This window comes from Malus domestica, chromosome 03, assembly GCF_042453785.1.
Source record: "Malus domestica chromosome 03, GDT2T_hap1".
In the NCBI taxonomy this organism is placed as follows: Eukaryota; Viridiplantae; Streptophyta; class Magnoliopsida; order Rosales; family Rosaceae; genus Malus; species Malus domestica.
Window position 1 is genome coordinate 674,701 of NC_091663.1, and position 27,962 is coordinate 702,662.

The window sequence follows — 27,962 nt, forward strand, 5'->3', positions numbered from 1 at the left end:
ATTAGTTTAAATATAAATTATTCAATCAATCTATGTGGAAAACGACCTTGCTTGAGCTGCTATACTACGACAACTTTGTACTCTTGCAAGTATTTTTAAGTGTTTTTATCCCTACTTTTGCAGGCGGTAAAAATCCTATTAAGAAATTGGCGCCGTTGCAAGTATTTCTTGATAGGTATTTTTACCACCTGCAAAAGTAGGGATAAAAAAACTTAAAAATACTTGCAAGAGTACAAGGTTGTCGTAGTATAGCAGCTCAAGCAAGGTCGTTTTCCACAGAGATTGATTGAATAATTTGTATTTAAACTAATCCTTAGCTAATTATTTAGAACAAAATTTCTAAAAGGTTGATTTTGGAATTTAAAATAATAAAAACGAAATTTTAAAATAAAACAATTAAAGAAGTTAACAAAGAAAGACTAAAGAAAATAGTTTTGAAAATAAAGTTAAAAACCTAGGGTTCCGCCGTCCCCTTAACAATCCTATGTAGTTTTACCAATTACTTATGAATTACACATGCAACTTTGAATGTTAGGTTTTCCTTATGCATATTCTCCTCGTGATATTCAAGCAAGAACGTATATCTAACATGCAATTCGTCTGTGATATTCAGATCAAATATGAACATGCAAGACTCATTATGTTTTATGAAAACCTTTTGAAAAACCATGCAACCCCTAAGAGCGTGATATTCGCCTTAGGTGAAATTACAATTATTAACCACAAGAAGCAATACTCAATCCTCAGGTGATATTCCGACTGAATTGCATCCGATTACTTATCTAAACACCCTAATGGTAGCTAAGCATTAAGACATAGAGACAGTTCAAGCACAATGATTAATAATTCAAAGTATACATGCATAATATCATAAGCAATTGAATAAAGACTACATATTCATGCTAAGGCTCAAGGCTTCACCCTAGCAAACGAAAATTAGTTACTAACAATCATACAACGAAATATTATTAAAAATAAGGATAGAAAACACCTTGAAAATAAACTTGAATCCAAAAACTCTCTAAAGTGTGCGTGCGTTTTCTCCCCCAATGTTGCGTTTTTTACCCTAATAGCTAAACAACCTTATTTATACTATTACAAAATAAAACCCTAAAAGGTCTTAGAATAAAACTAGGAAACATAATTAAATGATAAAACATAAAATAAAAGGTTTCCTATTTGAACTAGAATTCGGAGTTCTCAGAAAATTAGTCTTTTGACCAACCAAATCAACTCCGATTTGGTCCTAAAAGGTCTCTTTTGAAAGCTGAAGACGCCCCCTACAAATCCTCAGAAGGAATCTTTCTCAAAATATGCCACATTGACCTTCAAAATATCCAAAACATCCAGAAACGTCAATTCGAGAAAGTTGCACGCTGGGTCTTTATTTCATCGCCATGGTTAAACGGCTTGGTAGAAAAATCTGAAACTTTGACACAAAGACGGCAAGAGACACACAAACGTCCTCCAATTTGAATCACTCCAAAATTCGTCCATTTGATCATGTTTTGCTCCATAGGAAGTCGAATGTCCTACATTAGAAATATATAACAAAGTATCAAAATTCTACCAAAATAACCAATACATTATAACTAAGATTAGGGTAAAATATATGGTAAAATATGGACTCATCAGGAAGCATGTCTTCCAACAAAGATACATTTGAGTTGTTGAGATGACGCAAATTAACTAGATTACTCATGTCTGCAGGCAATGCCTTCAATTTAGAACAACCTTCCAATATCAACGTCTGCAAGTTGTAAAGAGTGCTTGTTGATTTAGGTAAATTGGTTATATCTGTTTAGGAAAGGTCGAGATACCGTAGATACCTTAAATCACCGATTGAGTTTGGAAGCTCAGTTATTCTATAGCAATTGAAAGAGAGCACCCGCAAATATTGCAATTTCGGCAATAAATCAAAAGCAACCTGACGACTTAAATAATTCCAGAAAGAATCCTTTCTTAGTGGCAAGAAGGTTCGCAAACATTTCACTTCAGAAAATACCTCAAATCTTTTAACCCCATCAGACAAACCCTTGATGTAAAATGAATGACATGCCTTCGGAAAACATCTAAGTTGTTCACCATCATCATTTTGCTTATACTCCAATCTAAAACAAATTTCTCATGCTGCTCACCGTGCTAAATCACCAATGACGTCATGCATCACATATTTTGAAATACTTTTGGTTGATTTTTGAAATAATGACCTTGATACGAGATCCTGAAAATAATTAACACCTAAATCTTCATTTTGCTTCTTATCTTCTGGTCGTGGATGTTGAGCTATATTTTTTCACAAATAAAATATATTAGCAAGTCTTATTAAAAACAGTGAGACTTAGGAGAAAAATTAAAAATAAAATAAAATAGCAAAATATATTCTACACCCGCACGTACGTGGACTATGACAAGTCTGATGAAGTTTTGTCATCTACGTGGCAACCAAGTACAGAGATCATGTGTGTCTAGAACTCTAAAAAAACCCCCACGTTCTCCACTCAAGTGATGGCTTTCTCTCAGCACCTCCACACCCCAGGAAAATAGTATCCCACTAGCTTCAACTGCCATGTCCACCTTCTCGCCTATAAAAATGCATCAAACCAAAGCAAAGGGGAGGAAGAATCAAAGGAAGGAGACCCTGCAGAAATTAGGAGAGAAATTGAGAGATCTCCCCAGAAAAGAAGAACGAAGGAGGAGAGCAAAGCGAAAAAAAGAAGGAAAAAGGAGACACGGCAAAGGAAAGAACCAAAACATTTAAAGGTACATATCTATCTTTCTAGATTTCTTTGTTTGGTTTCTCTCAGTTCTTCAGGAAAAGAAAATGAAGCAGTTGGCTTCGCTCTCCTCTCCCAAGTCATGGCATCCATCACGGCGATTTCGAACTAGAGAATAAAGCCGTAGGCCTCTGCCACCTTCCTTTCTCCATCAGTGAAGACACTTGTAGCACCGTCATGGACGTCAAACGAAAGCCCAAAAGGATGTTGCAGCCATGTCGTGACCTCTCTACCCATCAAGTTCGTCTATGCCTAGAAAAAAAAGGAGTAGTCCGTGCCGTTGTAGTTAATCCCATGAATTTTTTCGGGGTGGTCTAAACCACCCCGTGAAGTTCCAATCAAATTCAGGACGCTGCAATGGCTCTAACACCACCGTCGCTGTGTCTTGGCTGTCATCAACAACCCGCAAAGCCTGTGTCAAAAACAAACAGCCGTGGTCACATCTTCAAAGACAAGCCCGCCTCCCGCGCATTCTAGAATTGATGGTGTTATGCACAACGTTCCAGCTGAGAAAGAGAGCCATAAGAACTTTCAAGGAATAAAAAACGCTTACCGCCGTCGTTGTCTTGAAGTAAAAAAAAAAATGCCTTAGAAGGAAAAGACGTGCTGCCCACATAGAGTACCAAAAATGGTGCGAGCTGCTGTCTAAGTTGCCAGGAAAAAGAAACCGAAGTAGCTGCCGAAGTCGAAATGGATGCTGCTTCAAAGTTAAGGACGTGCCACTGCAGTTATTCCCATGAATTTCTTCGGGGTAGTCTAAACCACCCTGTGAAGTTCCAATCAAATCTAAGTGATCCGCCACCGCCGCACCAACACCTCTGAAGCACTACAACTTTTCTAAGCTGCTCAAACGTGCCAAGAAAAATATGGCATCAAGGCTGACGATGGTAGCAGCACCATTGTGATCAAGCCCCTAGAGTTGCAGAGCCTTGAAGTCAGCCACAGGATCCTATTTGGAAAAGAAGTCACACCAAAAAAAAAAGAGAAGGATGCTTCCAGCCAAAAAAACAACAAAGAAACCCGTCACAGCTGTCGAGTGAAGAAGAAAAAAAAAGGTTGCTGACAATGAGAGGAAAGGGTAGCAAAGTTCCATTCGAACTTGGAAAGTTTAATTCACAAAAAAAAAAAAAAAGGGAGAATAAGGCTTGCTATCGACTTCCTTTGAGAAGACATTCTCGTGAAAGACAAAAGGGGAAGGCCATGGGATCCTAACCTTTCTCAAAATTTATTGGGCAAGGCATTACAAAAGAAGGAAATGTTGTTGCCTTTTCAACCTTCGAAAAATGTTCCAGGAAAAAGAAGATAGTTTTATTCATCATGTAAAGTGTTGCAGCAAGCTTCTAGGTGGAAAAGTCAAAAGAAAAATGATGTTTTCCTACGATTAGAAAAGTCCCAACAAAGGTACACTTACAATAAGGAGGCTATTGGCTCTACAAAGAAACAAGACAAAAATATGGGCAAGTGTGCTGGGGGGAAATCAAAGCTTCCTGATCCTTTCACGTGATGAAGAGCAAAACAATTTGGGAAGCCATGCAGGTGGTTCTATAGAAAAAGGGACAAGTTTGCTACAGAACAAAAATTTGCCAAAGAATTTGAACCCCACCAAAGGAAAGTTGTGGCAAAGAGAAGAAAAATAAAAAAAAGGGGTGGCTTTATCCTTTGTGGAGTCCTACCTGGATTTAGAAAGTTCAATTCCCAAGAAATAAAAAAGGCTTGATTACCAAACTAAATAGGAGAGCCACGGCTTCCTATATAAGTTCATTTGGGTTTGGCAAAATTTAAACCCTATGAGTTGGAATTGCCCAGTAGTAGAGGACAAGAAGACCAACGATGTGACTGAGGCAAATCGGTTTCAAATTGGTTTAAAACAAAAAGTGTTGAGACAATGGTGATGGCATCAACCTCAGGGACGCACATTACTTCACATGTCTTGGACGCAAACCATCTCAAAGCACAAAGCCGTGATGAGTCTCAAAATTTACGAACTACGCCGGTTTGATTCCGTTAAGGATACGTAGGTAATATGATATTAAATTTTAGACGCAACCAAGAAATTAAGACGAATCTCTGGTTTATATAAACTAAATTCACTTATGCTGCTTTGAACAGAACCCTTGTGGGATAAATCCTGTGAAAGAACAGAGGAAATATTTTTTTTTATTCCAAGCATGATTCTCTACAAATTTGTCAGAAGAAAGAAGCTGCAAAGGAAAAGTTAAATTAAACATGGAGTAAGAAATGGTACCAAGCTAGAGTCAAATGCCAAAATATTAGTGGGTTTATCAGAAATAAATCCGTTAATTTTACTCTACGCTTAAGTGGCACAAAACCACTTTAAATGGGGCAAAGCTGCCTCAAATGGCTAAAAGTCGATTCAATGGCACGAAGCCGTATTAAATTCTGATGGCACGAAGCTGCGACAAAACACAATGGCCCAAAGCTGTATCAAATTCCAAATGTATGGCACGAAGCCGAAGAAAAAGTCAAATATCAAATGGCATGAAGCCGCAACAGAATCTCAAGTGGCATGAAGCTATGTTAACTGGCACAAAGCCGTATCAAATTTCAGAATGGCATAAAACCATATCAAATTTACAAACACTCCAATGGCTTAAAGTCCTTGCCTACACAAGTTTAAACTGCATGAGGCATTAAAAGCTGCAATGGCTCAACGTCCTCGCCTGCATGAGCTAAAACTACACAAGGCATCAGTTGCTCCTTGCCTGCACGAGCTGAAACTGCACAAGGCATCAAAACCCAACAAAACACATAAGGAACTACGAGTGACTTGATCCTTCAACGAGGGTACGTAGGCAATCTAGGGCTCTACCTAGACGCAGTCACAAAATCAAATAAACACCCAAATCCCCAAGTTACGATTTATTCATATTAGAATCAAAGGGTATTCCTTTCCCAAAAGAAATGTTGTAATTAATAGGCGCGTAGCCTAGGATGGGTCGAACTCGAATTAATAAAACCCTCTTCGAAAAATGAACGAGGGTGAAATTGTGTCGAGTAAAATTATTTGTTTGCATATTGTGTACAATTTTTGCTCAACAGTGGAAGTATAAACCCCTCGGCCATCCATAGAATGATCATTTGCTTCTCTTCAAATTCATAGTCATTTGGAAGTATTGAGCAATAGGCAAAGCATTTTTCAAATGTGAAGGAAGATAAAAGTAGGTTAATCTCAGTACTGGAAGTATCCCATGCTCATTTGATAGACTCCACAGTTTGTTGTTCAATATGTCCTCCCATTCGTATGTGTCTTTATGAAGTAGAACACCACCGAGGGTCCTTGCGGCCAAAGACAATCCCCTACACTTGGCAACAATTTTCTCCTTAAGCAACTCGTAATTTGGTGGTTTGTCTTCGTTAGAATTTAAGAATGCATGCTGCTCAAATACTTGCAAACAAACATTACTTTCCATAGGCTCCAAATTGTGAACCAGCGTGGCAGCTCCCATCATTTTTGAAACATCTGTATCATGTGTTGTCACAATTATCTTGCTTCCTTGTTCTCCATCACGAAAAGGGGACTGCAGTTTCATCCATTCACCTTAGCTACACGTTTTCCAAACATCATCTAAACAATTAAAAACTTCTTCCCCGCTAACTCCTTATCGCTCACTAATCTTCTATATTTCTGAGTTCATGTTGAAGTTGAAAACACCATTAGGAATTGAGTTCCATACTTTGCTTGTTGTGCTGGAATCAGCATGTTGTGTCTGACGATTCAACATTTTAGTAGCATATTTGTCCAACAAGTCTTCCACATCAAAAGCCAAGTCCCTGAGATCATCTAGCCAGAGTTTCAGTGCGTTGTTCTCAACCATCAGTTGCCTCTCCTCTGCGGCATTCAGCACCACTCCAATTGCAGACAAGGTGGCACTCCATTTCTTCAGTTTTTGATCTACGCCCTTTACAAGTCCAAAGTACTTGAAGACCTCGCGTTGTGCCAACTTGTCAACCAGCACTTGAAGGAATGCCACAAGAAAAGCCTCTCCCCCCATAGTTTCTTGCATTGGAAGTTTGATCCGTCCAACAATACCAATCAAGACTCAGAAGTAGTCACAGCTGCACTATTAAAACAGATGAAACTAATTAAAAAAAAGAGTCATCCCAAGCCAACAAGGCTCTCCGTTTTGCGAGGGTCGGAGGAAACTAGTTATTGTATACAGATTTATACAATTCTATAACCGTCCTATCGGCTGCACATGGGCTCAATCGGGTATGTAAAAATCGTATATGTTTGACATTTTAAAAATAACAATATTAATTTAGGATGCAACAAGTTACACAACTGGAAACTCTCGCATGGATATAGGACCGGATATGTAGTAAGAACTTACATGGAAGTCGTCAGATCAAGAGGTCACTGGCTTCAAAGGATCTGGTTTCAGTTGAAGTTGAATTAAGATTAAGGAGTTGTTCCCTGGAAGCTTGAGCTCTCGACTGTAAAACTGCACAAATTGAACCTGAAACCATATGTGTGTGTGTGTGTGTGTGTAGCTCCAATTAAGATGAAGAAAATGAAATAATTAATCAATAAATAATGGATTTCCTATATATTTGCAAGAAGAACTTACTGCGTTAATTGAAGTTTCAAATGATCATGAAGATGAAGGGACTTGTTTTCCATCGATCTGATAGCTTATGAAAATCAACAAATCCATATTCTAGAAGACAGAGACTTTAAACCTCTTCAATTTGCTATGATAATTGACAAGTCCCCCCCCCCCCCCCCCTTTGTTTTCTCTCTTCGTTGTCTTAAGGACTAAGTAGGGGTCATAATGTTTGTCTTATTTTTATCGATAGTTTTTTTTTTGCTCATCACCCTTAGTGATGGTAATGTTCATCAGTCACTACCTTATTTATCATCATTAGATGAGTTTGAATTTCGAGATTCGTGTCAGGTCCCACAAATATCGAAATTCAAACTCATATAATGGTGATAAATAAAGTGGTGAGCATACATCATAGTTTATCGTGGTAAGCAAAAATGCTCTCTATCTTTTCTTTATCGGATGATTTAAATTAATTTATATATTGCTTTTATTGTAATCCCATGAATTTCACATCATCCATGACCTAATTAGTATTTTTGGAATATAGTTTCTCTTCCATTCATGTTGCCTTTTAAGACCGTGTAATCAATCGTTTGCAAATGTAACATTAAATATTCTCTTTGACTTGATCAATAAAGTTTTGTAAAATATTTTGGGTTTTATATTTGACCGTGTCCTTTCAATTTTATTGGATTAGTCCGTGTAGTTTACGAACTGTCTCAATTCTACAACAGAGATGTATAAATAATATTCAAACAGTACAATTTGATTATGTCTCCTCTCTTGAACGCTTTTATCTTTAATTTTGGTGTTATTTTAATTCTTGCCGAATGTATCCGATCAATTATAGTAGTAGTGACAAAATAGTATTACAAGGCCTGAGGCCCCATAGATGACAGATGCAATACACTTGAACCATAGCAGAAAAGGGATTGTGATGGAAATGAAGACAGTCACTCCGAAGAAGACACAGAAATAATGGAACTGATGAATTATGACGCGCGGACATTTGGAGTTCTGAATGAATTTACTAACCATGATACAAGAAAAGGAGAGTGTGATTGCGAGACCGAGAAAGCAAAAACTTAGAGGGAGCTGCTTGGAGTGAAGTTGGATGGGTAAGAGAGCCATTTATTGACAAGCAATACACGATCTTTGCCCATTCTAAGTTGTGCTTCCCTGTCCTCGAGTTGCCTGCTGCTGGTTCAGCAGGTATTGGTACTTCTTCGGAGTCAAGATCATCGTCCAACGCCGGACTACTGAATATCTTGTTGAGTTGTCGCTGCAAAAATGCCTTAAGGCACGGATATGCACTAGTAATATAGTACATTTTCCTGCACATAAGCTGGGGGAGAAGGGAGAAATGGGTTTGTTATTTCCACGAGAGACTTCCTTATGTTATATATATACACCCCAACTTATATTCCTCGCTATGATCCCTTTGGGAATATAAATGGGTGTTATATTATGTTTTTTTTATGTTTGTTGGAAGGGGTGGACCTAAGTACACTAATAGTCATGTACCTTAGCTTTTTCATGCATTTTTGTACCAACTAGCAATTGAATTCCCGCGCGTTGTTGCGGGATTGAAACTTGTATGAAAGATTGTATTGCAAAGTTAAATTCCTTAATTTAACTTGCTAGAAGTAAAAGACATCAAAATCTGAATCAAAAGGAAGGGAAAATCTTTTGTAAAACAACCCAGAAAATATACCATCTTTAGAATCAATTCAAGTATATTAGCAACGCGTTTGCACTCAATAAAGGAAACTAAACGAAAGCAAACCGCAATTCTTCTAGCTCTATTATTTGGCCTAAATAGAATTTGTGGGCAACAACCCCACAAAAAAAAACCCTCTCTTTATTTTGTAAAAAAAGAGAAAACTTTGAATCAATTGACATATCAAATTCCAGTATATGATAACCAAAACAATAGGAAGCAACTTCATCAAATTAACACACCATGACTTCTGAAACAACGTTAATCAATAAGCTAAACTCACATGTAAAAATTAAAATTATAAGAATAATTATATTGTCAAAATTCAGAGCTGCACGTACGGTTGCACTTATTAGATGACAAATTAATGAACTACATTGTATAATAAGAAAGACAACTGAATTTGTGCAAATGTGAAAAAAATTATATAGAAATCAGAGAGAATGACTTATTGGAAAATGGCAAAAAGAGTGGTTACAATAGATTAAGGGCGTTTTAACAAAACACTCCCGGTACTATTTACTTTTAACGAAAAACCACATTTTTACCTTTAACTGGCACTATTCACTATACCTTTAAAAAGAGCTTTTCGTTAAAAGATAAGTTTTTTTGGACTTTTCGTTAGTTTTCCTTAGATTATTTGCAACAAACCTATTGGAAAAAATTGCAAGTTCCATAGAGAATTAACATGTAACCTTACAAAATCTAATAACAATTTCATTTGGTTGAAAGTATAAAGATAGAGTAAAAGGCACTAACATGAAGTGAGTCTTCCTCTCTTCTCTCTTCGTCTCCCCGACTCTCCCCATGTTCACTCTTGCATCAAAACAAACAAAATTCTTAACATAGAAATTAATCTCTTGAAAACCCAAAACTCTAATGTGGTTATTTATTCTACTATTATAATTTCCCTTCTTTGGAAATAAACAGAAGCAGAATCAAACAAAATTTTGTGGAAATTCATAGTTGTACTATGGAAGACGAACATGGGACAAATTGGGAAATAATAATCCATCAGACAAAATGTACACCACGAAATCAATATTCAATATGACACAAAAGCAAATTTTTAAAAGGCTCGCCTCAGGGCGCGCCTAGGCGTCCTCTGAGGCTGGGCATGAGGGTTGCCGCCTTTGTTTTGAAGAAGTGGGCGGAAGGCATCGCCGGAGCCACCTAGGCGCGCCTCAGGGGCTTGTTTTTTTTTAGGTTTTAACTGTCTTATACCTCTTCCTTGAACTATCGTCTCTCAGCCTTCTTTTCTGATTTTTATTTTTTTATATAATAGATGTGTGTGCTGTCTGCGTGCATTGTTATATGTGTGCTCATTGTAGTTGTCATCCTCTATTATATATATATAATATGTATATATGTGTGTGTATATTTATAATATATGTGTGTGCTCAGGGTGATTATTGATCAATAATCTTCTTCTTTTTTAATATAATATATGTGTACGCTCAGTGTATATATTAAAAAATTTAGGTCCCATGAAGCTTCGCCTCACACCTCCGTAGGCCGGGCTATCACTCGGACGCCTCGCCCACACCTCACGCTTTTAATACATTGCACAAAAGCAACCATACTAATTCATAATCAGTGCATTTATGTTCAATTATCAATTAACAATTTTATACCTTTTATGTCACGGATCTGGGACCCTAGAAATTTCTATCGCCTCTTTGTCCATCTATTTTCCAATCTATGATTTCCTTTTCTTCTTAATCATCCTTTGAGTTTCCTGCAAAAAGAAATACATATATGCAAATATCTTGAGGTAATAATAACAACCACTGAAGAAAGGAGGAGCAATTTTGTTGTAATTCACCTTTTGAGAAATCGGAGAAAGAGCTAGAAGAATTTGATGCTGATTCCGTCCTTAATAAAGTTGCAGTCTTTTAACTTCTTTTGGGACCCAATCATACCTAAAGAGACATTTAACTAATCAGATTGATTGACAAAATGGATTTTCACAAATCTCGAAAAGGTTTCTTTTAACCACAATTTTAAGAAACAGACCAACCAATATATATGCAATCACAAAGCTTGATCACTTAAAAAATGTAACCACAGTAGAGCAACAAAAATGAGAGAACAAAAATCGGGAGTTCCATTTAAATTTTAATAGCACGGTCAATGATAGCTAATTATAAATTATCGAACTCTATAATATGATGGATACCTGGAAAACTAAGAGCAAGAGACCAGTGCAACATCCAACTACTCCAGCATTAATGACTACATAGGAAGAAATAGTGAACACGATATAGTGAATGAATACCGTAAAAGTACTATTTCTGCATTCAAGTTCCCATACCATCATCCTTTCCTCGCAGCCTCTTCAACATGCAGCGATTATCATGAATATACAACTTATATTAATTTTCTACAATATCCAACGCACAAATATAACAGAAGAGGAAACTTTTACTTGAGCAGCACAAAATGAAATCCTCTGCATTTCATTCCAAATTCCATCACTCTTACGTCTTTGCTTGCACAGTTTTTGCTCCAACATAACCTGCCATGATGATAGCACTATCAATAATTAAGACATAAAGAAAGGCTATCCTAGCTAGACATTATTGATGTCTTAACATGTTTAAGTAGCGAAAAGATTACAACACATTGGATGTGTTAACACATCCATAAGCTGATGACTCCCTCTCCGGTTTACCGCATCATTCTTAATATATTCAACAATGCAGCTGCAATTAAAAGTCCTTGGAAAATGCCAAGCTACTATAAAGACATGACGAAAACTATATCTCACCTTACTCCCTTGTTGGCATAGACAACATATCCGTCCTTGTTGTCCAAGGTGAATGAGAATCATGAACTCCATTATCATCATCGTCTAGAATGTCTTTGGCTTTTCTAGCAAGAACACCCCAAAACCCATGTTTGGATTCATTAACATTCTTCAATGATGTATACTCATGGCTGAAAATCCAACGGAAAGCAGAAAAATTGAAGGAATGGGTATAACAAAAACCAGAATCAGATACAACAAAACACACAATTCACGAATGAAACAGCACAAAACAAACCCCAAAAAAAATTAAATGAAGAATTTTTTATAACATGCATGTTAATAATACCACAAAAAATTCCACTTCATTATACATGCCTATTGTTTTCTCTGTCCAAATATGAAATTGCCATCATCTTTTTCGAAAGCACAAACCAAAATCACTTCTCAAAGAGCTTATACACAGAAGAGAGTGGAAGCTTACCCAAAGCCAATTTCGTGTTGTTCACTTCTTCTTCTTCTTCTTTTGGACCCAATAATCTGTGGGTTTGATTGCAGTATAGTGGTTTAGTTTAAATTTTCAAAATTGAATATATATATGACTATATGTAGATAATCCTAAACACTTCAATTAAATCTGAAATTGAAAAAAAAAACACTGCAATCTGACTAAAACTACACAAAGGAAAAAAACAAAGACAGAAAAATGTTCAAACCAATCTATAAGCCAAAATGATCCCCCAACATCAGTAAATTAACAATAAAAATTTAAACCCATATAAATTCACAGGAAAGTCAAAACGCACGAAAAAATAATTGGATCACAATTCCGACGTCAGAGACTAAAATGTTGACGTGGCTTAACTATGACCACACAAAATAGGAGGGCACGGGGAGGGCAGACAATCGTTGTCCATTTGAGAAATATAAAATACTAAATTTCAGCTTTATGAAATTATGGTTGTCAGTAATTCTCTTTGACTTGATCAAGATAATTTTCTCAAATTTTTTTGGGTTTATATAATGAAAATGATTTAAAATTTTTGAGTTTTAACAATAAGGACAAAATAAAAATTAAAGTGAATAGTACCATGATTGACTTTTTAGTGTAAAAATGTGGTTTTTCATTAAAGTGAACAGTACTAGACGTTTTTCGTTAAAATTCCCTAAAACAAATGACAATCGATCATCATTGGCATCATGATTTATCTTTCAATGGAAAAAGCAAGCTAGTGGGAATCAATTGCTTGTTTCCCCTTGTAATTGAAAAAGAAAGCTTGATAGATGAAGATTAACCAATCACGTAAGATTAATCAAGCTGAAGTTTTGCATTTTGAATACAATTGACTCACCAAAAACTCCAAACTATGAATTATTTCCAAATTTGTATGCTCATAGACAAAACTTTTCAGTTAGTAGATGACGCGTAAAGTTTTCTTCCAAAGATGGTGTGAAGATACCGCCTTGTGATCAGAATGCCATAGTTCGTTAGTGACTTGGTTTTTAGCCTGTGTTCCTTACTGGTATTATTATAGTTTTTTTTTTCAGCAAGGTTTATATTTGGAAAATTGATTACCGTTGCTACTGCCTTCACTATGCATCATAAATTTTGATGCTTCACGTTTGACAGGTTGTTAGACAAGTAGAAACTTAGTTGAAGTCTACATATGTTTGTAATTCTGGTTGTAGTTGTATTCCTAACTTGTAGGGATAATATACTTGCTGACCAAGTTATGTAATTGTATATATTCGTGTTTCACGTATCAATGAAATATACTTCAAGCCGATATATCTTTTTCTACATGATATATCCATGTGTAAGTTTACCAACCGATAAAAGGTCCACTTTAAAATTAGGGACACATAAAACATCTTTCATTGATTAACTCTGTCAGTCTGAATGTGGAGCCATCATCCTATGCTGAGGCTGCTAGTGACCCCAATTGGTGTCGTGCCATGACTGAGGAGCTTCAAGCTTTACATGACAATGGTAATTGGACTTTGACCACCTTGCCCCTGGCAAAATTCCCATTGATTGTAAATGGGTGTACAAGCTGAAGTACAATTCTGATGGTTCCATTGAGCGTTATAAAGCTCGATTGGTTGCTAAAGGTTACACACAGGTTGAAGGTATTGATTATCATGACACTTTTTGTCTTACTGCTAAGATGATTACGGTGCGTTATCTTCTCGCTCTTGCTGCTAGTCAGTCTTGGTCTATTCACCAGCTCGATGTTAATAATGCTTTTCTGCATGGTGACTTGCATGAGGAAAATTATATGTCTGTTCCTCCTGGTCTTCAGCGACAGGGGAGAATCTTGTATGTCACCTTCACAAGTCTCTTTATGGTCTCAAGCAGGCTTTTCGCCAATGGTTTGCCAAATTCACTACTGCTATTCTTTCTGCTCGCTTTCAACAATCTAAAGCTGACTATTCACTGTTCACCAGAAAGTCCGGTACTTCTTTCACAACCTTGCTCATTTATGTGGATGATATTGTGATTACAAGCAACGACGTCAGTGCCATTGATTCTCTGAAGTCTTTTCTCCGTGACCATTTTCAGATAAAAGACCTTGGTGATTTAAAATATTTTTTGGGTATTGAGGTTTCTCGATCTCAACGTGGGATTTATATTTCACAGCGTAAGTATGCAATAGAGATTCTCAAGGATTATGGTTTTCTGGGAGCACAGCCCGTTGTTTTTCCAATGGATGATACAAAATTATCTGATAAAGGAGAACTTCTCAAGGATCCTGAAAAGTATTGGCACTTAATAGGACGGTTAATTTACCTCACCATAACTCGGCCAGATATCACCTATTATGTGCATGTCTTGAGTCGGTTTATGCATGAGCCACGTGTACCTCATATGGATGATGCGCTTTGTATTGTTCGTTATTTGAAGTCTACTCCAGGTCGAGGCTTATTATTCCGGTCTAACAATCTGACTAAGTTAGCTGCATTTTGTGACTCTGATTGGTCAGGTTGTCCTATCACTCGTCGTTCGACTACTAGGTATTGTGTATTCTTGAAAAATTCTTTGATTTCATGGCAGACGAAGCGACATAAAACTGTTTCACTCTCTTCAGCTGAGGCAGAATATAGGGCTATGGCAGGTGCTTGCTGTGAGTTAATTTGGCTTCGGTTTCTGCTGAAAGATTTGAACATTCCTTTCGATGGTCCTTCCATTTTATTTTGTGATAATCAAGTAGAGTTACATTTAGCAGCCAATCCTGTTTTTCATGAGCTAACTCGTCACATTGAGATGGATTGTCACTTTATACGAGATAAGATTGCAGATGGCACTATAGAAACCAAGTATGTTGGTACAGCACACCAATTGGCGGATTTGATCACCAAGCCTCTCGGAAAAGACAAGTTTTCAACTATGTTATGCAAGTTGGGAATTCTTGACATCCACTCTCCAACTTGTTAGACAAGTAGAAACTTAGTTGAAGTCTACATATGTTTGTAATCCTAGTTGTAGTTGTATTCCTAACTTGTAGGGATAATATCCTTGCTGACCAAGTTATGTAATTGTATATATTCGTGTTTCATGTATCAATGAAATATACTTCAAGCCGATATATCTTTTTCTACACAGTTTGCTAGTCGTTTCTTATCCTTCAGCCCTTCGCTCTATTGGTTTGCTTCGTATATAATGAAATCTCCTGGCACTGGTAGGAGATGGGGATATATAGTTTGGGCATATTCTGCCGCTGCATTATTCTAGGCAGTTTGCTCTTTTCGAACTTCTATCCTTTCGCTTGATAGTGTTCAGCTAGGAGTCTTAGATGAGAGCTTTTCAATCGAAGAGTTTGTGCCTTTCACACCGTCCTAGATTGAATTTGCATACTGAAGGATATTCTTCTTTTGTTTGGGGAGTCCCACGGCCTAATATCATTAGTTGTTTGCCTCTGTATATAAGCATCGTGTGACTGTCGAAAAGGTGAGTGACTGTCGAAAAGGTGACAGTTTTGTTCTTTTCCGCATGTTATATATAGTTTTCACAAAGATCGGTTGGAAATAAGAGTGTGTGATGAATAAGACTACAAAATGATAAAAATATTACTAAACAAAGAAAGATTCTGAAATGGCTATAAAACTTTAAAATGCTACATGTGACTAACTTGTTATCATATTGAATTACAAAGTACCATATATATAGAAAACTAACATAACCCTAATAGGCAAAGAAACAAAACTCTAATACTAAAGGGCTAGGCCCAAAATACCAAACATTAAAATAACAAAAATGTTATTCTTACTATCTATTTGTACGCGTTGACGGCCATATTTCTATTAGAAAAATGATACAAGTCATGGTTCAAATAACAAGTAAAGTGTAGCACTACTATTAAAATAAATCTAAATTAATACTAATGTTTTCCAACAAGATCCACCCATGTCATTTCAATTTAGCACACAGACCATTGGCTTTATTCCCTCTTAAATTGTCCTTTAAAGAAATTTTTAAGTTAAAGAGTGTTTGAGAAATATAAAATATTAAATTTCAGCTTTATGAAATTTAAGCTTGATAGATGAATACTAACCAAGCATGTAAAGATTAATCATGCTGAAGTTTTACTTTTTGAATATAATTGACTCACCAAAAACTCCAAACTGTATATATATGTATGTTTACCTTTCTGAGGTGCTTTTGGATATAAATATATATATGCGCGTGTGTGTGTTTGCCTTTTTGAGGTTCTTTTGGTTGTATATTTATATAGAATATCTATATATATATATATATATGTATGTGTGTGTGTGTCTATATATATATATATATATATATATATATATATATATATATATATATATATATATATATATATATATATGTGTGTGTGTATGTATATATGCATGTATATGTTGCCACCTCGGTTTTTGTGATGGGTTCCTGGATGTTGAATTTGTAAGGTGCTTTTGGATGTTGGATTTGTGATGTTGAATTTGTGAGGTGCTTTGCCTATCTGGGGTGCTTTTGAATATATATATGTATGTATGTATGTATGTATATATGTGTGTGTGTATATTTGCCTCCTTGGATTTTTTTGAGGTGTTTTTGGATGTTGAATTTGTGTGCTTTTGGTTGTTGGATTTGTGATGTTGATTTGTGAGGTGCTTTTGGATTTGTGAGGTGCTCTTGTAATACGTTTACCTATATGAAATTACGTTTGACTCCTTGTACACACTCAAAAAAATGAAGGTGCTCACACATATATTTGGCACGCTCATAAATGCTTTCATTTATGCTGGTCGATAAACGTATTACTAACTGCCTATTTATTTGTCACAGTTAATTAATTTAATGATCATAATTTTAATTGATTTTATAGCAGTTGACTTATAATATAAATTATAAATCATGCTGTAATGAATTGTTCTGATCATAAATACAAAATTTTGTGAATGAACACCAAGTATACTGAGAATAAGTTTCTCCTCATCTTTGAGTAGTCAGACTTTTGTTCTTTAATTATTTTAATATCATCACATACATGACATCTTCCCGAAAACTTAATTAATGAATTATTCACATTTCTGTTCCATGCATTCTACATTTGGGATTTATGGCAACCACGGCATTTTTTGTCATGCTTGTGCAGGTTTGATTTTATTCCCTTTTAAAGTTCTGCATTTTGCCCAAGAATTTTAAGTTAGGAGTATTTGAGAAATATAAATACTAAATTTTAGGTTTATGAAATTATGGTTGTCAATAATTCTCTTTGAATTGATCAATATAATTTTCAAAAACTTTTTGGGTTTATATTTGGCTTCTGATGTTAAAACAAAAGAAATTCGAACATCATTGGCATCATGATTTATCTTATCTTTCATTGGAAAAGGCAAGATAGAGGGAATCAGTTGATTGTTTCCCCTTGTAATTGATAAAGTGTTTCATGGACGAAAAGCTTGATAGATGAAGGTTAACCAATCATGTTGAAATTTTACATTTTTAATAGAATTGACTCACCAAAAACTCCAAGCTGTATATATAGGATTTGGATCCTCTCTTGAGCTCAGAAATCTAAGTCTCCTGACCAAATCACATGAGCCGTTGGATTTTGATCCAAAAGCTCCAAACAAGAGATCCCTCTAAAAGTTATAATAATTACAGCCGTTGAATTAAAATCCAACGGCCCTTGTGATTTGGTCAGGAGACTCAGATTTCTGAGGTCATGAGACTTAGATTTCTGAGCTCAGGAGAGGATCTATATCGGTATATATATGTATGTTTACCTTTCTGAGGTGCTTTTCGATATAAATATATATATGTGTGTGTGTATCCGTGTGTGTATGTGTGTGTGTATATATATATATATCTGTGTGTGTATGTATATGCATGTATGTTTGCCACCTCGGTTTTTGTGATGCGTTTCAGGATGTTGAATTTGTAAGGTGGTTTTGGATGTTGGATTTGTGATGTTGAATTTGTGAGGTGCTTTGCCTTTCTGGGGTGCTTTTGAATATATAAATAATATATATATATATATATATATATGTATATGTGTGTATGTATATATGTGTGTGTGTATGTATATATATGTATATTTGCCTCCTTGGATTTTTGTGAGGTGTTTTTGGATGTTGAATTTGTGCTTTTGGATGTTGGATTTGTGATGTTGATTTGTGAGGTGCTTTTGGATTTGTGAGGTGCTTTTGCAATACGTTAACCTATATGAAATTACGTTTGACTCCTTGTACACACACTCAAAGAAATGAAGGTGCTCACACATATATATTTGGCACGCTCAGAAATGCTTTCATTTATACTGGTCGATAAACGTATTACTAACTGCCTATTTATTTGTCACAGTTAATTAATTTAATGATCATAATTTTAATTGATTTTACAACGGTTGATTTATAATATAAATTATAAATCACGCTGTAATGAATTGTTCTGATCATAAATACAAAATTTTGTGAATGAACATCAAGTATATTGAGAATAAGTTTCTCCTCATATTTGAGTAGTCAGACGTTTGTTCTTTAATTATTTTAATATCATCACATACATAACATCTTCCCGAAAACTTAATTAATGAATGATTCACATTTCTGTTGCTGTGCTTTCATGCATTCTACATTTGGGATTTATGGCAACCACGGCATTTTTTGTCATGCATGTGCAGGTTTGACTTTATTCCCTTTTAAAGTTCTTCATTTTGCCCAAGAATTTTATGTTAGGAGTATTTGAGAAATATAAATACTAAATTTCAGCTTTATGAAATTATGGTTGTCAATAATTCTCTTTGAATTGATCAATATAATTTTCTAAAACTTTTTGGGTTTATATTTGGCTTCTGATGTTAAAACAAAAGAAATTCGAACATCATTTGCATCATGATTTATCTTATCTTTCATTGGAAAAGGCAAGCTAGAGGGAATCAGTTGCTTGTTTTCCCTTGTAATTGATAAAGTGTTTCATGGACGAAAAGCTTGATAGATGAAGGTTAACCAATCATGTAATGATTAATCATGCTGAAGTTTTACATTTTTAATAGAATTGACTCACCAAAAACTACAAACTATGCATGTATTTCCAAATTTGTATGCACCAAGACTAAAGCTTTTCACATAGTAAATGACGCGTCAAGTTTTCTTCCAAAGATGGTGTAATTAAAGATACTGCCTTGTGATCAGAATGGAAAATTGATAACTTTTAATGCTTCATGTTTGACAGGTTGCTACTCGTTTCTTATCCTTCAGCCCTCCCCTTTGTTGGTTTGCGTCGTATAGAATGAAATCCCATGGCACTGGTCAAAGATGGGGCATATATAGTTTGGGCATGCTCTGCCGCCTATATTCTTCTGGCAGTTTGTTATTTTTGAACTTTTATGCTTTCACCTGATAGTGTTCAGCTAGGAGTCTCAAATGAGAGCTTTTCTATCGAAGAGTTTGTGCCTTCCTCCAAGTCCCAGATTGAATTTGCACACTGAAGGATATTCTTCTAATTTTGGGGAGTTCCACTGCTTAATATCTTTAGTTGCTTACCTTTGTGTACAAGCATCGCATGCTATATATAGTTTTGACAAAGATCCACTTTGATCCATGTCCTTTCAGTTTCATCTAATTTTGGTCCTAGTTTACAAACTGTCTCAAATCAAGGAATCACATATACAAGAGCAATATTCAACACTGCAATTTAATTATGGTTAGAGAGAGATTGGAGGATGGCGGCGGCGGATGGGGGTTCTGCATATCCCGGACATTCTCCATCTCCATTGTGCATCTTATGTTTGTTCTTTTATTTTTCTAAATAATATATCTTTATTTTTTGGTATTTTTGTTACTTTCATTATGGAGAAGGAAAGGATTATAAAAAATAAAAAAAAAAGAACATTCATATCATTTATAGCCACTTGACATATTTACAGCACTTCTATATAAAAGTTTATCAAACACTAAATCGCTATTTTACAATTGTTTATTGTCACAGTACAATAGAAGTAGTTTGTTTAAAAAAAAACACATCAATACCCAACTAGCCCTTAATCACTTATAGTAGTGGTGACAAAACAGTATTACAAGGCCTGAGGCCACATAGATGACAGATGCAGTACACTTGAACCAGAGAGGAAAAGGGATTGTGATGGAAACGAAGAAGGCAGTCACTCCAAAGAAGACACCGAAATAATGGAACAGATGAACTAAGATTCGTGGGCATTTGGAGTTCTGAATGGACTTGCTAACCAAGATGCTAGAAAAAGAGAATGTGATTGCGAGACCGAGAAAGCAGAAGGTTAGAGGGAGCTGCTTGGAATCCAGTTGGATGGGTACGAGAGCCATTCCAATTGCCGTTGACAAGCAATACGCCAGAATAATCGTTGCCCAATCTAAGTTGTGCTTCCTAGGCTGCCTAGAGTTGGCGGCAGCTGCTGCTGCTGGTGGTTCGGCGGGTGCAGTTGTTTCTAGGTCATTATCCAACGCGCTAGTGAAGATTTTGTTGACTAGTTGCTGCACAAATGCCTTCATTTTTTCAGGGAAGGAGGGAGGGAGAGATGGGTTTGTTAATTAATTCCCGTATATATTTATATATATATATAGTAGAGAATATGTTATATAAGCTGGAGGAGGTGAAGAAGGAGGTGGTGGAGACTTGTAGTAGTAAGGGGATGGGGGTGAAGGTGATGGTGGTGGTGGAAGAGACTTGTAGTAGTAAGGTCGGGGTGAAGGTGATCGGTCGTGGTGGAGATTTGTAGTAGTATGAAGGTGGGGGAGAAGGTGATGGCTGTGGAAGAGACTTGTAGTAGTATGGGAGTGGAGGTGATGGTGATGGTGGTGGTGGTGATTTGTAATAGTATGGAAGCGGGGGAGAAGGAGTCGGTGGTGGAGGCTTGCAGTAGTATGGGTTTGGTAGTTTAGGCGATGGTGGTTGTGGTGGAGACTTGTAGAAGTATGGAGTTGGTGGTTTTGGAGATGGGGTATATATACACAAGTGTGTGTGTGTGTGTGTGTGTGTGTGTGTGTGTGTGTGTGTATGTATGTATGTTTGCCTCTTTGGATTTTTGTGTGTATATATATATATATATATATATATATGCCTCTTTGGATTTTTGTGTGTATATATATATATATATATATGCCTCTTTGGATTTTTGTGTGTATATATATATATATATATATATATATGCCTCTTTGGATTTTTGTGTGTATATATATATATATATGCCTCTTTGGATTTTTTTGTATATTATGTATATATACATATATATATATATATATATATATATTTATATATGCATATATATATATATATATATATATGCATGTGTGATATATAAATAGGGACATGATATTCACACACCCTTTTTTACTTCTCACACATCCTTCTAATTTTCGACCGCCGGATTAGATGAATTGAAGAATATTAAAAGAAATAAATTAACAAAGAGTGTGTAAATAGCGCACCCCTATAAATATATATATATATATATGTATGTGTATATATATAGATATATATTATGTATGTATGCCTCCTTGATTTTTGTGAGGTGATTTTGGATGTTGAATTTATGAGGTTAGGTTATTTGTGAGGTGCTTTGCCTTTCTGAGGTTCTTTTGGATAAATAAATATATATAAATGTTTGAGATATGATATTCACACTTTTTTTTACTTTTTTCACATCTTTTTAGTTCTCGGTCGTCGAATCGGATGAATTGAAGAAAATCAGCGGACATAAATTAATAAGGGGTGTGTGAGAAGTAAAAAGAGGTGTGTAGATAATACACCCCTAAATGTTTATATGTGGATATATATGTACGTTTGCCTCCTTGGATTTTTGTGAGGTGATTTTGGATACATATGTATACACACATACATATATATATATGTGTGTATATGTATGTTTATTTGTGAGGTGATTTTGGATATATCTGTGTGTGTATGTATGTTTGCCACCTTAGATATCTTTGTGTATATTAAATACATATATATCATACCTGGACGGGATCGAATGGGTGATCACGTAGGCACATGGCCTAGGTGGGTGGCCCCCATTGCACTTGAGGTGCACTTGCCTAACATCTGCCTAGAGGAGACTGTACGCGCGGCACCTAAAAATAAAATTGCAGTGGGGTTTTGTACGCGCGGCACCTAAAAATAAAAAAACATATATATTATAGCAGTGTGTGTGTGTATGTGTATGTTTGCCACCTTGGATTTTTGTGGGGTTTTTGAATGTTGAACTGTAAGGTGCTTTTGGATGTTGGAGTTGGACCTGGGATTTTTGTGAGGTGCGCATACACATATATTTATGTTTATTTGTGAGGTGATTTTGGATATATATGTGTGTGTATGTATGTTTGCCACCTTAGATTTTATATATATATATATATATATATATATATATATATATATATATATATTTTTTTTTTTTTTTTTTTTTTTTTATTTTTTTTTTTTTATATCTGTGTGTGTGTATGTTTGCCACCTTGGCTTTTTGTGAGGGGTTTTTGAATCTTGAACTGTAAGGTGCTTTTGGATGTTGGAGTTGGACCTGTGATTTGTGTGTGTGTGTGTGTGTGTGTGTACGTATGTTTGCCTCCGTGATTTTTGTGAGGTGTTTTTGGATGTTGAATTTGTGTGCTTTTGGATTTGTGAGATGCTCTTGTAATACGTTTACCCATATGAAATTATGTTGGATTTGTGACGTTGAATTTGTGACGTTGAATATGTGACATGCTTTGCCTTTGGGAGGTGCTTTTGGATATATAAATATTATATATATATGTGTGTGTGTATGTTTGCCTCCTTGGATTTTTGTGAGGTGTTTTTGGATGTTGAATTTGTGTGCAACTTCTGACACAACCCGTTAACTGACATGAAACGATACAAAATTAATAGGTTTTCGGGTCGACACGCTAACGATTCGGGTAACCCGATAAGCACATGTTAAGATAACGGGTCGGTTCAGGTATACACATGGGTAACCCATTACACGCTAAGGAAAATACTCATTTAATAATTTTATACTACTACAAAAATTACTATAATAATAGCAGTAGGATTTAGTCTCATTTTTGTGAGATTAAATCTGTATCGTTAAATATATATATAAATATATATATATATATATATATTTGGAAAATTGATGACCGTTTGATCAGTTGAGATTTAATCTTGGGCATCCAATGTTTTTTTTAGCCCAAAAGGCTAAATCAGACTCTCTCTCTCTCTCTCTCATCTTGAAACTCGAAGGTTCAAAAGTCAAATCGAAGCAGCCGATTTCTCTCTCTCAAACTGAACTCTGGAATCTCAGTCTCTAACCTCAACTTCGGCCAACCACGAGTCCACGACCACCCTCTCCACTCTCCCTCCACCACACCGATTGGCTCCAAGCTTGTGGTAACCTTTTTTTTTTTTTGCTATTTTTTCTAAATGTATTTTGTTTTAACTTCTGAAAACCTTGAAAAAAAAAAGTCCCTTCATTTTGCATATCCTTGTACATTGGATATGCACATTTGATATTTTGTAGTAGACTAGTAGTGTACTGATGCTTTTTTGTCAGACTCTTATTTTGGAGTATGTAGATGTAGTACTTAACGACAAATGTGTTTTTATGTTTTGAAGTAATATTTATGCGGCAATGTGGTATGTGCAAATTTAGAAAGAAAAAAAAATATTTTTCTTAACGGGTCATGATGGGTTAGGTCATTTTACTTGTTGGGTAATGACCCGACTTGTTAAGAACCATTAAGATAATAAGTGTGACACAACACGATCCATTAAGATAATAGGTGTTACACAAATACGACCCGTTTGCCGGGCCTACTTCTGGATGTTGGAGTTGGATCCTCTCCGAATCCTTATGTGGGGATCCTAGGGATCCACACATCTTAGCTATTCATCGTATATCGTACGGTCAGTTTTTGTCAGGTACTATTTGTGTTTAATTTTAAATAATAAAAGTCAAATGATTTCTGACCACACCATACACGATGAACGGTTAAGATATGAGGATTCCTAGGATCTCCACGTAATAGATCCGGAGAGGATCCATTTCCGTTGGAGTTGGACCTGTGATGTTAACTTGTGAGGTGCTTTACCCTTCTGAGGTGCTTTTGGATATATATAAATATAGGTGTTTTTGGATGTCGAATTTATGTGCTTTTGGATGTTGGATTTGTGAGGTGCTCTTGGACTTGTGATGATTTGTTAGCTCTTGTAATACGTTTTACCTATATGAAATTAAGTTGCTTTTGGAGGTTGGATTTGTGATGTTGAATTAGTGTGATGCTTTGCCTTTCTGACTGGTGATGATTTGTTAGCTCTTGCAATACGTTTACCTATATGAAATTAAGTTGCTTTTGGAGGTTGGATTTGTGATGTTGAATTAGTGTGATGATTTGCCTTTCTGAGGTGCTTTTGGATATATAAATATATATTTTGTATATGTGTGAGTATATATGGATGTTTGCCTCCTTGGATTTTTGTGAGGTGCTTTTGGATGTTGAACTGTGTGCTTTTGGAGTTGTGATGTTGATTTGTGAGGTGCTGTTGTAATACGTTTACCTGTATGAAAGTATGTTTGACTCCTTGTATATGTGAAAGTTTATGCATACGCATACAACACTCTAAAAATGAAGGCGCACACACATATATTGGGCATACTCAGAAATGTTTTCATTTTTCTGGTCGGTAATGTATTATTAATCGCTTATCTATTTATCACAATTAATTGCCTTAAGATCATAAATCACGTTATCTAAAATTACATTAATGAAATTCTCTTTGTGAATCAAAAGAGAGTTAAAAGACATTTTTATCTTATATCACAACAACAAAATTAAGGACAGTAACGTAATTTCACAACACAAAAAAAAATTTGTTAAACCTCACATACATGTAAGTTTACTATCTCTAATTTAAAAATAAATAAATAAATAAATAAACAACCTTGCTCTCTCTCTCCCTCTCTCCTCACTTCCACGTTCTCTGTCACTCTCTTCCTCTGTCCTTCAATTTTAACAAGTAAAAAAATTTACACACTTTGTATGTGAGCATATACTAGTAATGAACTATTCTGATCATAAATACAAAATTTTGTATATCGACATCAAATATATTGAGAATATATTTCTTCTCATTTATTAGTAGTCAAAAGTTTGTTCTTCAAGTATTTTAATATCATTATAGATGACACCTTCTCGGAAACTTAATTAATGAATTATTCAAATTTCTCCCCCTAATTGAGAAATTTCTCCCCAATTTCCAAAATAAAAATTCTGAACTCTCACGCCCACCCACCCAGGACTAAGAAAAGAATCAGTGGCTAGAAACTTTTTGGGGTTCCGGGTCGTGTCTTTGTCATTTGCACAAATCCAGCTGTCTGATTTTCATAGGCTTCATAAGTCCAAAACACCGGAAGAGGATCCGCGGATCCTCTTTGTGGGGATCTAGGGATCCTTGAATTCTGTGAGTTCATGCTTTATTGTATGATCATAAATTATTTTAAATATATGTATTTAATATTAAATATATGTATTTAGTATTAAATATAAACAGTACATAATAAAAACTGATTGTATAATGAACGATAGACGCAACAGATTCTAGAATCCTTACTATTCCCACAATGAGAATCCGAAAGGGATCCTCTTCCCAAAACACCAACTTTGATTTGTACAGGGAACCCTGCAATCAAGTGACACGAAAAGAAAAGTCGTTGCACTTTATACATATACGTATACATATATTAGCTTCTTATGTTCAGTTTGTGCTCGTCTCTTATTCCCACTTTTACGTTGTTGAATTTCAGAATAGGAGGCAGATTGTCTGCCCTCCTGGTATGTTGTCATCTCTATGTCTTTCTATTTTATGCGGTCACGATAAAGTCACGTTAACATTTTATATTGATTTTTTAGAGATAATAAAATAAAAAACAATAAAAATATAAAATGTTGACGCGACTTAACCGTAACCGCACAAATAAAAGGGCACGGGGAGGGCACCATACCAGGAGGGCAGACACCATACCAGGAGGGCAGACAATCTGCCTCCTTCAAAATATCCTATCTAGTACTGGATTTGTGAATCATAAGTGCATATAAATATTTATCCGACGTATTTTTGTCGCGTATGAGTAATGCTACGGAGATCGAATTCTTAAATCAAATTTTGTAAACCAAAAAGATGTGGATGTTGATGATTGTATTATTACTTAAGTGTTGATTATTGTGCTTATTTCCTATTGGTGGTTTGTAAATTTGGTTTGAAATTTTGGTTTGAAAATTTAGCCTCCCTAGTATTACCCATTTCGTATAAAAAGTGTACCCTATATATATATAGGGGTGTGCTATCCACACATCCCATTTTACTTCTTACACACCCCTTGTTAATTTCAAACAGTTGATTTTCTTCAATTTATCTGATTCGACGGCCGAAAATTAGAAGGGTGTGTGAAAAGTAAAATGGTGTGTGTGAATGTCACATCCCTATATATATATATATATACCGAAACTTAGGATCTAAAACCGATCACTCAAATTTGCACTAAAAACTGAGAAAATGGATCTTTTCCGACCAAAATGTAAATAAATAAATACTTGTGATTGTAAATAGTCCTGGAAGTCATAATCAGAAACAGTTAGAAAAGGTTAGATTTTTGTGGTAATACCAGACACTTGTGAAATTGTGATTACCATATGCATGTGCTGATAATCTTTGTGTCGTGTGTGTTTTCCCTATATTTCTCTTCGATCGGTCAATGCAAATAAGGAAACCGGAGCCAAGATTCAAGTCTATGGTACCAAAAGCAACAGATCAATTGGTTGCTTCGAGATGTGACATAATGCTCATACATACATGTACCGACTTTTCCCTCTTAATATTCAACTTGTTTGCAGGCTGAAATAAAACCATCTGATGGGAGTGATACACGGTGAATACAGAAACTTATACGTTCATATATCGGCTGAGACATATGAGAAAGTAGATGCAGCTGTTGCTGTAATTGAACTGCTACTCACCTCTGTATCAGTGAGTTTCGTTTTATTTTTATTTTAAACATAAAGCTTTACATCCAACAGTTTCTTATAAATTTTTTTTTCTTTCTATTAACTATGATTTTACAGTTGTTTTCTCACTATCGTTATTGAATTACTTCCATATAGGGAAATCTGGCAGCGGTTAGCAGTACAGGTGCTTCAGTTCCTGGTGATCATAATGCTCATGTTCCTAGTCAAGTCCAGGACACTACCACCTCTAATGTGGTAAATCAGGGAAATGGTACAACCACTGGCAGTATCTGCACAAACTCCATTAATGGGCAGTTTCAGTACCCTGGTTCATTTTTCTCGACGGGCCCATCTTTCTGCTCCCATAAATATGCCTGGCTTCACTCCGCTGAATTCTTCGAGACTAATTCATGGGTCAGCATCTATCTGCTTATATCTGCTACTCCTTATGCCAGAAATCCATCTGCCATCTCAGTTCCTCCTGTTCGGGCTAGATTGTCCCTCGCACAACTCTCCCTGTCTTGCCTGTCGGGCAAGGTTCGCTGCTAGGTTTACTGCAACATAAATTTGTAATTAGTTTGAATGGTGCCTTTGTGGGGCCTTTTATTAGGCCTTCAGGCTCACAATCAAAATTAACATAGATCTGAGCGTTCCACTGTTGTCTTTGTTTAACAGATTAT

At 35.7% G+C, this 27,962-nt stretch overlaps 1 protein-coding gene and 1 pseudogene across 1 annotated transcript in view; one reads left to right on the forward strand and one right to left on the reverse strand.

The window, feature by feature from the left end:
* Positions 1-7,506, reverse strand: part of LOC103407549 (putative disease resistance RPP13-like protein 1) — a 45,509-nt pseudogene extending 38,003 nt beyond the window's left edge.
* The window catches only part of LOC114823837 (uncharacterized), a 54,404-nt gene extending 26,482 nt beyond the window's left edge, over positions 1-27,922 (forward strand). The window contains exons 4-5 of the mRNA XM_070818702.1: positions 27,044-27,304; positions 27,439-27,922. Coding sequence (XP_070674803.1) covers positions 27,191-27,304; positions 27,439-27,831 — 507 coding nt within the window. The 5' untranslated portion in view covers positions 27,044-27,190 and the 3' untranslated portion in view covers positions 27,832-27,922. The remainder of the gene's footprint in view (positions 1-27,043; positions 27,305-27,438) is intronic.
* The last annotated feature ends 40 nt before the right edge of the window (positions 27,923-27,962 follow it).